This window comes from Glandiceps talaboti, chromosome 8 (genome assembly GCF_964340395.1).
Source record: "Glandiceps talaboti chromosome 8, keGlaTala1.1, whole genome shotgun sequence".
NCBI classification, from domain to species: domain Eukaryota; kingdom Metazoa; phylum Hemichordata; class Enteropneusta; family Spengelidae; genus Glandiceps; species Glandiceps talaboti.
In genome coordinates this window covers 14,237,074-14,251,828 of record NC_135556.1, presented here as the reverse complement: position 1 = coordinate 14,251,828, position 14,755 = coordinate 14,237,074, and the positions used below count along the sequence as shown (strand labels likewise).

At 36.4% G+C, this 14,755-nt stretch overlaps 1 protein-coding gene across 2 annotated transcripts in view; it reads left to right on the top strand.

Moving 5' to 3' along the window:
* The window catches only part of LOC144438469 (nuclear pore complex protein Nup98-Nup96-like), a 36,005-nt gene extending 21,474 nt beyond the window's left edge, over positions 1-14,531 (top strand). For both annotated transcript variants that reach the window (XM_078127499.1, XM_078127501.1), the window contains exons 22-37: positions 1,274-1,361; positions 2,795-2,950; positions 3,583-3,735; positions 4,276-4,563; positions 5,026-5,171; positions 5,590-5,830; positions 6,288-6,397; positions 6,756-6,932; positions 7,332-7,468; positions 8,255-8,318; positions 8,575-8,795; positions 9,720-9,875; positions 10,836-10,965; positions 11,277-11,400; positions 11,751-12,055; positions 12,716-14,531. In XM_078127499.1, the coding sequence (XP_077983625.1) occupies positions 1,274-1,361; positions 2,795-2,950; positions 3,583-3,735; positions 4,276-4,563; positions 5,026-5,171; positions 5,590-5,830; positions 6,288-6,397; positions 6,756-6,932; positions 7,332-7,468; positions 8,255-8,318; positions 8,575-8,795; positions 9,720-9,875; positions 10,836-10,965; positions 11,277-11,400; positions 11,751-12,055; positions 12,716-12,862 (2,643 nt within the window). In that variant the 3' untranslated portion in view covers positions 12,863-14,531. The remainder of the gene's footprint in view (positions 1-1,273; positions 1,362-2,794; positions 2,951-3,582; positions 3,736-4,275; positions 4,564-5,025; positions 5,172-5,589; positions 5,831-6,287; positions 6,398-6,755; positions 6,933-7,331; positions 7,469-8,254; positions 8,319-8,574; positions 8,796-9,719; positions 9,876-10,835; positions 10,966-11,276; positions 11,401-11,750; positions 12,056-12,715) is intronic.
* The last annotated feature ends 224 nt before the right edge of the window (positions 14,532-14,755 follow it).

Below are 14,755 nucleotides of genomic sequence, written 5' to 3'. Positions count from 1 at the left end.
TAGTCTCCGTAATGTTTCTTGCCATATGAAGACTTCGCTAGAAACTGACTTCAAAATGAAATGGCTGACTTTGACAACTGACTTTGAAATGGAATCATGCAGTTTGCATTTGAAGGAAGGATGTCTTGTATTTTTTCAAATTATGTTTTTTCTGAGTATATGAGAAGATTGTTTTATTTACAAAATTCGCGGTGATGGTTTACTGTTCATGTGTATACCGGCAAATCATGTGTTAAAAAAATTGTTATGTAAAAACCTAGTTAGTGCAACTCAGTAATTTGGAAAGAGAAGGAAACATGAGCCATCAAATAATATATGCAGTATTTCAATTTACAGTATAGTTGAGAAGTATTACAGTAACCATTATTTTTGTATTTGTTTTGTTTTGTTTTGTTTTGTTTTGTTTTGTCTTGTCTTGTCTTGTCTTATCTTCCAAACATTTTGATGACTTACTAAATATTGACCTGTATTCTGTTACTTGATGGGGGGGGGGGGGTTATACTTTTTGACATAAGAACTTGTGAACACAAGAACTCATAAATTTAATTATGGCGTAATGTTGTTATCTTTTTCCTTTACTTGATCATTATTATTTACTAGTGAATTTTTGGTTTATGAAGACAGACTTCTTGGCTTTTCAAATTTCATGTATTATAAATGTAGTGATAGATCATGCATATAACATTACAATAGGCTTTCTGTGAGACCATGAATTTTAAAGATAGATCACTGCTATTATGTATATATGTCTATAGTATATATCACAGTTTCAGTGGTAATCTTCAGTGTTTTTATTCTGTATTTTTTAATAGAACAAAATTTTGACAAAGTTTTGCCTTTTTTCATCTAACTGCTATGTCAAATTATGAATTTTATAAGAAATGTAATAAACAATAAATGATGTTGAACAGGAGATGATAGACACAGTGGAGCTAGATTTGTATATGTATGGCAATATTGTAAATGTATGTGTAATGTGTATGTTTAGTTGCAAGACATCATGTCAGTGTGTGAGACGGGTAGTAACAAAATCATGATGTACTTATTATCAAAGTAAAGAAATTATGACACAAATTGCCATTATACTGTGGGTGAACCAAGTTAGGATTTCAAAGGAAATACCATATTCAGATCCAGATGAGCACAAAATGCGAAAAAAAATGAAAAGGTTAGAAATCCATACAACAGTAAATGTACATGTACATATTTGATTGCTATCTGGAGACAGGAGAAATGAGTTGTTTTTTTCTGCACTGCTCTGTTTTTTGTATAGGGGGACAGCCTTCCTCAAGAGGAACCAATGAGAGATGACAGAGACACTGATAGTGACATGGCTGATATGACCCGGGAACCGTTGTCAGGTTAGAGCTTGAACACTTTGAAGAATAAGTGCAACATTGGTGACGATAGTGTTGACAAGCTAATATAGAGGAAAACTAACACTATCATTGTGGCATGAAGTAGATTAAAATCCTCTTTCTCAGTGTCGGGGTGGGGGTAGGGGGTGGTGGTGGTGGATAGTGATGATGTGAATGTAATCACACCAATTCTTGTTACCTGAAATAAAATTTTACTATTCAGGTGTGTCATAAAAATAACAGTAAGTCAATTTCATGGTCAACATGATGACTGCATGTGTGTTATTATAGGCAAATGTGAGAATAAGTTGACTTTCTTGTTTTATTTTGATCCTCTAGCATGAGGTGAAATGCTATTACATGCACTGAGAGTTGCGATAGCAGCACTGGAAGTCTACACAAATAAAAGACTCTGTGGCCCGTAGACTGAACCATTTTTTCTTGGTTTGTAAATCTAGAAATTGTGCAGGTTTAAATCTGATGAGCTATCAGAGAGTGTAACTACTGTGAGGGGTATCATCCAGTGATGGAATATGTTGTTTAACCCTTTCATTCCTAGAGACGACATTGGAATAAATAGAAACTTGATTGTAAGAACATTTTCTAAAATTTAAGAATATTACTTCATTGGGAAGTAATATTTCTTGAATTCTGATCTAAAATAAAGTTGATCTTTTTCCAAAAATTACAGAGAAACAAGAATTTTTGTTTAAAAAATTTTGGCGGGAAAGTTTCTAGTCCTGAAAGGGTTAACATGTTATTGTTACGGTAATGTCTGCTTGTCAACACCAATGTCACCACAGTTGAATGTCAAGTTTGTATAAGAGGCATTCATTAATGTACAACCCATAACATCAAAGTAAAGCATTTTCTGTATGTACCACAATTGTTTCTAGCATCCATATCATGTGTAAAAGTATACTGTTTCATTTGCTAATCGACCACATTAGAAAGGCCACATGCTGGGCTTGTAGATAAACCGATTGAAACAGTATACTTTTTTTACACTTGATGTGAATGCTATAAATGAGTGTAGCACATAGAGAAAGTGCTGTACTTAAGTGTTACTCTTTGTATTTGTCTCATTTTGCCACAAGGGCACTGCTTGAAAGCAGAGTTTTGGTTTGAAGTGAGGGCCAGAAGTCATGAGAACTGGCATATAGATAGAAAATCTTCTCTTCTCCAGTGTTTTTAACAGCATAAGTTCCCTTTAGTATGATACATGTATATTGTCAACAGTCATGTAAGCCAGAATGTAGTGCTGTACCCCACCCCTAATTGAATGACACAATCCAGTGGCAATACACCACTTAGAAAGAGATACAGAGTGTTAAGTCTGCTTAGAAGATACATTAGAGAGAATCATAATGGTTTTTTTTGTGTGTGTGTTTGAATGACTTTTTGTGTAACTTTATGGAATTCTGCACTGTATACAGAAGTTGATATGGATGAAGCCACTGGGGTGGAGGAACCAGTGGCACACTCACATAGATTTGCTACATCACTTGGTATGAGTTCACAACGTATGCAGGTTATGAAAGCATCATTCTTTGGGGATGAAGAAGAAGGCATGGAACAAGTGCAAAGTAATGGTAAGTTATGGATGCTCTTGGCCCATGTTATGTACTACTGCATATGGCACATTCTACGTAACTCCCTTTGACTAAAGTCTCCATAGCAAATGTTTTAGTAAAGATACAGTTGTCATTGTCAGACAAAAATGAGGTAAACAAGCAGTACTATGTGTACTGGTCGATGTTATTTGGGAAAGTGAATTCAAAAGGTGGAAATTCTCAGGACATTTCCTAGTAAGGGAGAGAATAGGAGAGGGAAATTGTAACACCTCTGATCCTCACTCATATTGAGTTAGAACGCCCTCTATCAGTACCAATATGCACACTTGTTTGATGAAATGAAATCGAATCTGTTTTGAAATGATGATCACTTAGACTGCATAAGAATTATTTTTGAAGAGTAATTTACTCTTTAAAGTTATACCTGTTAAAACCAGGCTATCATGTTTATATTTCTCTCCAAATGTAGTGTAATTTTTAACAGTGGTACCATAGGAGTGTGTTTCACTGTTACTGTTAGTTTGATAATAAACTTGAATTTCACACTGATTTGATTGGGTACAATGTCTGTGTACGACACTTTCATCTGTTTCACTTTGAAGGAATTGTTGCTATGGTAATCTAATATTGATCTAATTCCTTGCTAACAGGACTTGACAGGAGTGGGTTAGGACCAGCCCTGCAGCCAAGACCACTAGGAAGTCCTATGAAATTCTTAGGTTTGTCACCAGCTAGAGAACCTAGTGTTAGGGCTAAACTACCAAGTGGAGATCTCCTACCTAAACCTGAACATTTCGCTACTGGTAGGTTGTATAGAGAATTACACTGTATAATTATCTGTATTTCTTTATCTCTGCCTGTGTTGAAACTTGATTCATGTCTGTCTAGCCATATTTACATCCATCCATCCATCCATCTGTCCATCTGTCTGTCCATCCATCTGTTCACCTGTCTGTCTGTCTGTCTGTCTGTCTGTCTGTCTGTATGTCTGTCTGTCTGTCTGTCTGTCTGTCTGTCTGTCTGTCTGTCTGTCTGTCTGTCTGACATAAAAAGTATGTTTGTTTTTTATTTCTGCCTGTGTTGCAACTTGATACATATTGATTTTTAGTATTGTAACAGCATCAAAATCACATATCCAAATTTCTAAGTCATAATGATTTCTAGAACTGATGGTGATCATTGTCCAATATCCTGTTGCCTATTTCATATTGTGATGATGCAGAGTTCAACCTTGTTTCCATAGGAACAGTTGTCTATTAGTCATCTGATATACACTGTCATCATTTGAACAAGGCAAAATTGTTATGTTATGTGAAGTACAAATCAGATTTTCATTTTATTAGGACTCTTTGCAAGTGCCAGACCACCGAAGCGTACTAGTGTACCTATCACAGCACCAAAGCCAATGTTGCTACCTAGTGGCATCACATATACAGAAAAGGGACCTAAGTTAGTTGGTTCTAGACGGCAATGTGTACTCTTACCACTAGAAGAATCTGTAATTAAAGATAAACACAATAGAATCGCTGATGCTGGGTTAATGATGGGTCGATCCAGCCGTGTAGGTTGGGGGCCAAACTTTACACTGGCTCATTTTGGTAAAGCTATTTGTAAACAGACAGAAGATAAAGGTATGTCATTATTAGAATTTATTGTTTCATTAAAGTACATAGGTTCAATCCTACATGTTTGCATTAGCAAAGTCTTATCATTAAAGCCATCAAGATCAGATAAATAATAACTCAAATGCAATTTTGTCACAAATCATTTGTGGACACCTTTCCCAATTTTCTCACTTGTTTCTACAGAAAGTATTAGGAGGTTCGATATTCACAGTAGAGATCACGAAATATCATCTTACAGATTCAAATTATATCTAACTACAGAATTGGTTGACTTTTGACCAATCAACTGAAGTGTTTCAAGTGTCAAAATTTGCATATTCAGTGTTGTTGACAAAGTGAGGTGGTCTGTCAATTTTAATAAACGACAAGATACCTGTGAATATTCAATCTATTCTGTAGATGAAGCAAAAAAAAACAAAAAATGCGTATGAATAAAAATTAACATAAAAATTTGTAATTTTCCTTCAGGTTCAGAGCAGACAGATACCATTCCATTTTCAATATTCCCTCCTAAATCCAGTCAGAAATTTCCACTTGAAAATACACCATTCCATGTTACAATAGAAAGAATTCATGTTGCTCCACATGTTACTTCAAAAGATGAGAAAATACAGGTAAGTGGATGGAACATACCTTTAATATTGTAATCTTTACATGGATCTCGGGAAAGCATGACTAGATAAAATAATAACTTTATTCCAAACTTCAGTCATATGAACATATACAATAAACTCTACCCGTATATTTTGGCACCTTACACATTCTCATTCATTGAGTGAATTCACTCGGTGCTCTCGTGTGGCTTGGGATAACCTGTGGTATTGTGTCAGATGTATGTAACGGGCACTCACAAAAGAATGAATGACAGTAAACATAACAGCCAAAATGAAATCGCTCCGTGCACATGTACACTACATCGGATTTTTGTCAGATTGGGCAGAAGTAAGCCTGACTCGAGATGAACAGATATCAAAAGTGAAGGGTGTTTTCTGTTTCCATTGCACTAACTCTAAATAATGTGTTGTATTACAGATTCAGCATGAGAGATCACTACAAGTACAGCTAAATCACAGTATAAGTTCAGTTCAGGATGGATGTCCTGTGTTTGTACCTAGACCTGGTGTAGAGGCACTACATGAGTACGCCAGAACAGCTGAGAAGGACAAAGAAGACAATACAGATAGTTGCGATAGAGAAAGTTTACAACATACCAGTCTGGTGTTTAGTCTGTGTGAAGCTTTGTGGGGTAAATTACCAGATAATGAAGAAGCAGGTGAGTAATAGATTTACATTAACATTTTAGTATTGTAGGGAATATACCTGGGGTGGGGGGGTGGGGGGGTGGGGGGGTGGGGGTGTTACGAAATGATGAGTATTGCAGGTTAGTGGTAATGTAATGTACATATGTACATAGAGGCTGAAAATAATGAACCAATCATGGTGCTGTTTGGTTACAGGACTAACGTGTGACCAGCTATTTATGATTTCAGTAGTTTCATAGTAGAATGCGAAATATTTTAAGTAGATACATTAATTAATCAATAACTCTGTCTGAGTGATTGTGAGTGTATAGAATGATAGAGGTGTAAATGTAGATGGATGAAGTTTTAACAAAGAAATGAGATGGATGGTATAAACTGACAGTGAACCAGAACACTTTGAGGCTGTAGTCATTTTGTAAATTACAAACTTTAGTTATTGTTGAATTGTCAAATTTGAACAACCTGTAGAAAGAGGTACTTACTTGTACCAGAAAGCCAGAAGAGATGCCTTCTCCAAGTGGTTGGAAAAAGCTGCCAGAGAAAGTATCCAATCAGAGGTACAGGAAGCCAATGCCAAGGTGAGCATGAAATAGCTATGACAGTGGACAGTCTTGATCACTTGAGATATGTTCACAAAAACAAAAATTATTATCACCTAGATAGGTTAGCCCAGTTTTCTTCATGTGTTGTGTTGTGTTGTGTTGTGTTGTGTTGTGTTGTGTTGTGTGTGTGTGTGTGTGTGTGTGTGTGTGTGTGTGTGTGTGTGTGTGTGTGTGTGTGTGTGTGTGTGTGTGTGTGTGTGTGTGTGTGTGTGTGTGTGTGTGTGTGTGTGTGTGTGCATGTACTGAATTGTGCATACAAGTAGTTGTAATTGATCATTTTCAACATTGATATAACTTCCAACACTCTTACTGATTTATTTTCTTCACCATCCAGGATTGCCATGTGAATGCCATATTTAGTTTACTGAGTGGTAATCAGATAAGTACAGCCTGCCAAGTAGCCCAGAAAGCCAAAGATCATCGACTAGCCATGTTGTTATCACAGTGTGAAGGTTGTCATGATGTTAGGTATAGTCTACAAAAACAACTCAGTGATTGGGAAGAAAATAAAGTAAGTGTACACTTCAACATTGTACATGTTTTATTTAATAGGAAAACTTAGAAAAACATTGCAATTGATTTTGGTTTCATAGAAATTAGACTGGCATGTAATTTTATGTTTTACTGAAGTGTCATGAAAAGATCTACGGTCCAAGTGTTTATTATTATGATACCTATAAATAACCTCTAGTGTGAAATAACCTTTGAATTCAATTTCATTTACAATAAGATTGATACTCACGTGTAGTTTATTCAAGAAAAAGAAGAGAAAAAGAGACAGCTTCAGAAGCACAGATAAAAATAATGACTTTCTTTCAAAGTTATTCATATAATAATTTTCAAATCTCATTTTCTAAATTGTCATTCTGTTTATATAAAGACTGTAATGTTGGTTGTTATTTCTTTATAGGCTATCACATTCCTCGAGAACTCAAGGATCCGTGTGAGTGCGTTACTGGCAGGCTGTCCTGTCTGGATATCGTCTCAAGGCTTTATAAACACATGTGAAACTCTAGACTGGAAGAGAGCCCTCGCAGTTCATCTTTGGTAAGGATAGTTGTCGGCTATTGATGAATTTACAAATAAGAGACATAGACATGTAAATGGTATTTATGGTGACTGTAGTAGTGTACATAAGTGTGTGTTATTGACACTGTTTTAAATCAGAATAGTAATGCTGTTATTGGTGTAAAGAAATTTCTGACATTTTGTCAGGATAAATTGCATAAATCAGATATAGATTTCTTAAAGCTGCCATCTGCCATGTATTAGGAAGAAAGAGACCTCACCATGCTGACACTTCTTTTTCAATAGCAGAAGTCTATGAAATAAGTTGTAAAAATTTCCCTTGTCATACATGATTTCAGTGTTATATACAATGCCATGTACTTCTTGTTTATTGTGTTTTGTAAAATCACATATTGTCAAAGATAACATGTGTGTTTTGGCTGAACTCTATCCTTTTACAGTAAAGACATAAGTAATCCAGCCTTTGGTTTACTAAGATAGACACAAACTAAAGCTTCAATGTGGTAGATTGCACAAGTGGGTGATAGCGATTACTCTGTTGTGTGATTGTAATCACCCTGTGATCAACATAGTGTAAACAATGGAAGTCCCAAAACAGCACTGCAAGTTCATGGAACTCTAAATAAACTAGTTTTCTGAGACGCCTCCCTACTAAGACTATAATTAAACCAACATCCATTCCATAGCTTATCACTGTTGTGTCAACCTGTTGTGACAATAGTTTTAGTTTGTGTATATCTTAGAAAACTGAAGGCTCAAATACCAGGGTAGTATAAACTATTATTTTATTTTTTGTGTACATAGGTACATGTGTAGTAAGACGGCTTCAGTGGCTGATGCTCTGAAAGAATATGAAAATGCATTCAAGGTGAGATTTGTATTTGAACATATCTCTCTATGTGTATGTAGTTCTTGCAACAAGTCATTTGCATGTGTTTCCCCTTTTCACCCTGGAAAACACTATCTCTCAAAGTTCCTTCTATGTGTCATGATTTTTATAGTTCCTTCAATGAAAATATAACCCAAGCTGATTCCTGTCTGCAGCAAAAATGAAATTCTTTGAAAATAGACATAGCACACAGTGACAGTATAGCACATAACATTCTCATATCTTTTGCATACAGGGAAGAGGGAACTTTGATAAGTATGCCCGTTCACCACTGCCACCGTACCTTGAGAATCATCCAGCTCTATACACAGAGGATGATGAAGATGGGGATAAACAGTATGTGATAAGAGATATGTGTTATCATTTACTTAAACTATACAGTCAACATGCACACAGGATGGAAAGGATTCTAGCACCCACTACATCGACATGTTTTCAACTGGATTACAGATTGAGGTAAGGGAATGTCATATTTGGTGGACACTGGTTTTCAGACTGAAGGTGATAGTACTATGCTCATAATATAACACAAAATTTCTACTCACAGAGTCAAAAATTTCTTGGAAACGAATTCCAAATTTTTGTTGATGTCTCGTCGGTATCGTCAGGGGTGTACTACAGTGGGCTTTTGTCATGTGTCTCAGAAAAGACATGTGAAATGAGGTTGATCGAAACATCTAGGATCTCCATGCCTGCTTCCTGGTTTAAAGTGGGCTTCTTTTGGTGAATACATATGGCTTCCTTCAAGAAATTGACTCTGAGGAGAAATTTTCAGAACTAAGTATAAACACAGAGTGTATGGACATCCATTCTTGCATAAGTAATGTAACATAGTAGCTTTGTTTGTCCAGAAACAAATTTTTGTTGTAGGCACACATACATATAGTCTAATATACGTTGTTTTGTTCCACCCTCGCCGGCCTTTGATGTGTGAGGGCGCCCCATCATGGCGTACCTTATAGACTACCACTCATATATTAAAATCAATTAAATTTTTTGACAGTTTATTCCCGAATATCTTAAAATGTGATCAAATCAACACTATCACCACATTTCATAAAGTCGAGGTATTAAAGCTGGAACAAAACTCATAGGTGTTATGTTTGCTGGGCCTGGGTGACTCCGGGATAGACTGTGGACTGACTGGGAAAGCCTTGACAGTTCCGAGTAACATGATATAGAGCATGTATTGCAGTCCTTTCGTGTAGTCCCAAACCTGAATGGAACTCTGTAGAATTGTGTGCATGTGCGTGTGTGTGTGTGTGTGTGTGTGTGCGCGTGTCTGCATAAAAAGGCAGGAAAATATATGTTTGTATGTTCTTTCTTATTATGTACACTTTGTTGTGAGTCTCATATTGTCTGTTTATCATTGTATTTCAGTTGGCATGTATTCCAAGTATTACAAGCATTAGATTACCTACACATCTCAGAACAGCAAGCAGCCATGATACACTGTAACTTTGCATCTCATTTAGAGTCCATTGGTCTATGGGAATGGTCAGTCTTTGTACTTCTACACATACAGGACAATAAGAGGTGAGACTGTTGACTTTTTATACTGTCAAACAACTTTGTGTGTTGCCAAGTTGACTCCAGTGTACATTTCAAATTGGTGCATGAGATCAGAGAGGAATTTTAAGTTCCCTTTCAAAGAAAGTTTTCAAGTGTGATGCTAGAATTGAAGCTGAAGGGTGTATTTTTACCAGGGCAAAATGATATATTTTAGGAAAAATTTACCCAGTCCTTAATATCGTTGCCTAGAACTGAAAACAAAAATACATGATATAGCTGTTAGAAAGATGTTACTGTTTGATAGTTATAGTGTCTACCGTGGCCATATCATCAACACGTATGTGATAAGGTAACTTATACCATTCACAAGCCAAGATATTGTCTTTGAACAGAAAATATGGATTATATACCCTGGTTGTGCTATGTCACAACAACCCGTGTGTATGTCACTAGTTATGTAGTACTTGAAATATGAGTCAAAACGGTCCAAATCACCATTATTTTTCCCAATTTTTCATAAATTATGCTTGAGGAGGTATAATTATAATATTCCCCAATATTTGTCTTCATTCAGCCAGAAAATACTCGTGACTTATGCATTTGTCACTACTCGTCTAGCAACTCGTAGTGACAAGGCCCCTTAGGTCACTCGTATTTTCTTTGGCTGAATGAAGAAAAGTATTGGGGAATAATATCTAAATGTTCATAGTAAAGTACACATCTGAAGCTTGAAAGGTTGGCACCCCCTGGTTAACACTGACAACAGTGAGCGTAAAATCCAAAGACACATAAAATGTATTCTCACAGTTGTCAGTGTGAACACAGGTCATAGGTACTTGTCACAATTTTGATTGATTCTACTTGGCTGAATATTACTCTTATGCAGCATGGCAAATGACTGTAATCTAGCCCTGAATTTTGTAATTTTGTAATCTCTCAAAATGATTGAATGAAAATATTTTGTGGTCCTCTAATTTTTTGTAGGAGAGAACATTCCATACGGAGTTTACTATGTCGTTACTGTACACTGTCAGAGAGTGAAGAGAACCAGAAGAAAGAAGCCTTGTTAGTTGGTAGACTATCAATACCAATAGAATGGATTCATGAAGCTAAGGTAAGAACACCCCTATAACATCATCATGTTGGTTTCACCCTATTGTTTTGAGGACATCCCTATAACACTATCATATTGGTTTCACCCTATTGTTTTGAAGAACATCCCTATAACACCATATTGGTTTCACTGTATTGTTTTGAAGAACAGCCCTATAAGACCACCATCATATTGGTTTGACCCTGTTTTAATGACACCCCCCCCCCCCCCCCATAACACCATATTGGTTTCACCCTATTGTTTTGAAGAACAGCACTATAACACCACCATCATATTACAAGCTAACCATGTACTTGTGTTCATATCTGTAGGCATTGAGAGCCAAGTATGAAGGTAACTACCATGACCAAGCTGTACATTTACTGAAAGCAGGACATTGGAATGACAGCCATTGTATAATTATCAAACATCTAGCATCAGATGCTATTATTAATGGTAGGTACACACCCTTACAATGTAAGTCAGAATAATCCAGCTGTTTACTTTCCATTATAAAAGTCATCAGAGGTCACCTTTCAGCTTTGTTTGGCAACCTCCCAAAATGCAGGTCTGAGGTCTTAATGCAAAACTATGCAGACTTGTGTTTGTATGATTGTGTAAAACTTAATTTATGTGTGTGATGATCAGAATTCTGTGTTCAGAATTTTGTGCAAGGAGTATGTACTTATTATTAAATTATGGATAATTATACAGGGAATAGTCGTGTTCTCAAATTGTGATACAGCTCAAATGGTGACAGCCATTCCAAATAATAATGATGTCTGTTCGTCTCACTTTGAATGCAGAAAATTACGCCTACTTGGAGGAATTCCTGAATGAGTTGGCCCCAGGTGATCGCAGTTCAAGCATACAGGATTGGAACACTGGTGGCAAAGTTTTCCTAGATTACATCCTTGTATCCCAACGACTGATGGATTTACAGAAAGACAGCAACCCTAGCATGTATGATGTGGAGAGATTACATCCAGAGATAACATCACTGTGTAGTAGGATTGGTTATCTAGAGGGTAGGACTGCCAAAGATAGACTTTGTCAGTCAGAGATGGCAAAGAAGACGGCTAATCTTATGAAAGCTGTGTTAAGTCTACAGGTCAGTTGTAGTTAAGTTAAGGGGGAACACCACTTCGGGAAGTGGAGCTCATTTTTAGTAAACTGTGGGTTCTGGAGTCATTTCATGTGATTGCCAAGAAATGTCAAATTGAAACTTGCTTCGTATTCTTTGTCCTAGCAGTTGTCTAGTGTTGCCTCATGGGAGTTTGTATACATGCATATGCATTAGATGACTGATATATGTATTTATTTAGTATTAACGAATTGCAAAGTTTTGCTGATGTCTTGTCAGCATCATCAGGGGTGTACTACAATGGACTGATAAGATGTCAGGTGAAAATTTGGAATCAATTCCAAGAATTTTTGACTTGGAGTTGAAATTTTCATTTGTAATAATGAATCCAGAGTCTATGAGTATTAATTCTGGCATACTGTTTGTTACTTGAGTGAGAATGTAAAGTCTTACATTTGTATAATAACATTGATTCATTATGCACAGATTGTAATTTTGGCATGACTTTTTACTGTAATATAAACCTTGTCATAAAGTTTATCATTTCAGAGTTAGAGATACACAGACTCATTGTGTGTTACTGTACTATAGATCATATATCAAAGGATGTTACAGTCAGCATCAATAAAAATAGACAGCTGTATAGTTCTATTCATAAAGGTCATTTTATTTTCATTTCCCTTGTAGTACCAGTCATTACACCCTGGAATGGAGTCTGTCATCCCATCTCGTCTGTTGGCACCACACATCAGTTCACTACCCATGCCGGAAGACTATGCCCTGCAGGAACTTAGACAGCTGACACGTAGCTATATGGTAGAAATGACAGCATGAGGGAACACCACAGACACATGACTTTGTCCTAGGTGACGTAATGGTGTGCTGTACACCACAGGCAAAGGACTTAATAGCTACATGGTGGAAATGATGGCATGGTGAAAACCACAGACTCAAGACTTTGTAGGTGAAATGGTGGCATGATGCAAACCACAGACACATGACTTTGTACCTTAGCACATGGTTAAATGACGGCATGATGCACACCACAGACACATGACTTTATAGGTGAAATGGTGGCATGATGCGCACCACAGACACATTACTTTAAGCTATATGGTTGAAATGATGGCATGATGCACACCAGTCACATGACATGATGAATATTTAAGTCACATGACTTTGTAGCTGAAGAAGGACATGATGTAAGAAGATTAATTTGAATGACACTCATTGCATGGTTGATTTGTCACTTTGATAATGATGTCATCACACAAACAAACAAACAATCAAAGGATTGTGTTTGAAGTTGTTGAGTTTCAATCTTGCTGCTTGGAGTACATTTAGGTGCACTAGCAGCGTGTTCAGAATATCCAAGATGTGGTTTTTGTAGCTACATAATGGCATTGTCATGAAACAAATTGGCAATTTGAGATGATTAACATTAAGAGTTGATTTTTGCTACCTGGAGCACATTCAGAGAACCCATCATGTGAAGTACAAATGTTTTCATTTTATACTCAGCTGTAACAAATTTGTACATTAGAATTTGAATGATTACAATCTATGGTCTTGAACTTTCACTGCCATGGTGAACTTGCATTGTAAAAATAATAACAATATCGCAGGTTGTGATACCATTTCTGTAACTATTGTTCAACCCTAGAGTGCAAAAATTGACAGTCATTATTATGGGCTGAGTTATGCCAGGTGGAAGTACTCAAAATCTAATTTCTTGAAATATGGAAGCACTTTGAAATGACTAGAGACGAGTCCTTGTAACTGAGGTGAAACAGATACATATTAAAATGACTCTGTATTAATTGAATTTTAAGAAAAGAAAACTTTAATTTGACTTTATCACATATTTTTGTATCTAAAGTAAACTTATACATGTATGGTATTATTCAGTTATTTTGTCAGTAATAAGTTACAATGATTTGGAAGGATAATTTACAAGTATGACCCTTCCTGTTGTTACAGTACAGTACAATACAGTACAGTACAGTACAGTGCTGTGATGTGAGTACAGTACAATACAGTACAGTACAGTGCTGTGATGTGAGTTCAGTGCAGTACAGTACAGTAGAGTACAGTGCTGTGATGTGAGTACAGTACAATACAATACAGTACAGTACAGTGCTGTGATGTGAGTACAGTACAATACAGTACAGTACAGTGCTGTGATGTGAGTTCAGTGCAGTACAGTACAGTACAGTGCTGTGATGTGAGTACAGTACAATACAATACGGTACAGTGCTGTGATGTGAGTTCAGTGCTGTGCAGTTCAGTACAGTACAGTGGTGTGCTGTGCAGTTCAGTGCAGTACATTATGGTACAGTACAGTGCAGTGCAGTGCAGTGCAGTACATTACAGTATGGAACAGCACTGTAAAGAACATTACCGTATGGTGTGTTTATGAGTTGGATGTTTTGATGTACACCTCATCTTTCATTCTGTGATTGAAAGCACTCTCATCATAAGAAAATATATTGGTGTGGTCAGTGTGTGAGTGATGGGGGTGGGGGGGGGGGGGAGGGGCGTCATGTGTGTTTGAGGAAGTCATGTCTGTTCTAAACTTGATTTGATTCTGTTATCTTATAAACTAACCATTGAATTATGACACTGTCTTTGTATGACATAGGTATCTTACTAGTATTGAAACTACATAAAGATGAAATTAAACAAACTTATTCCTGTTTTTGGCAATTTATTTGTATTAGATTCATG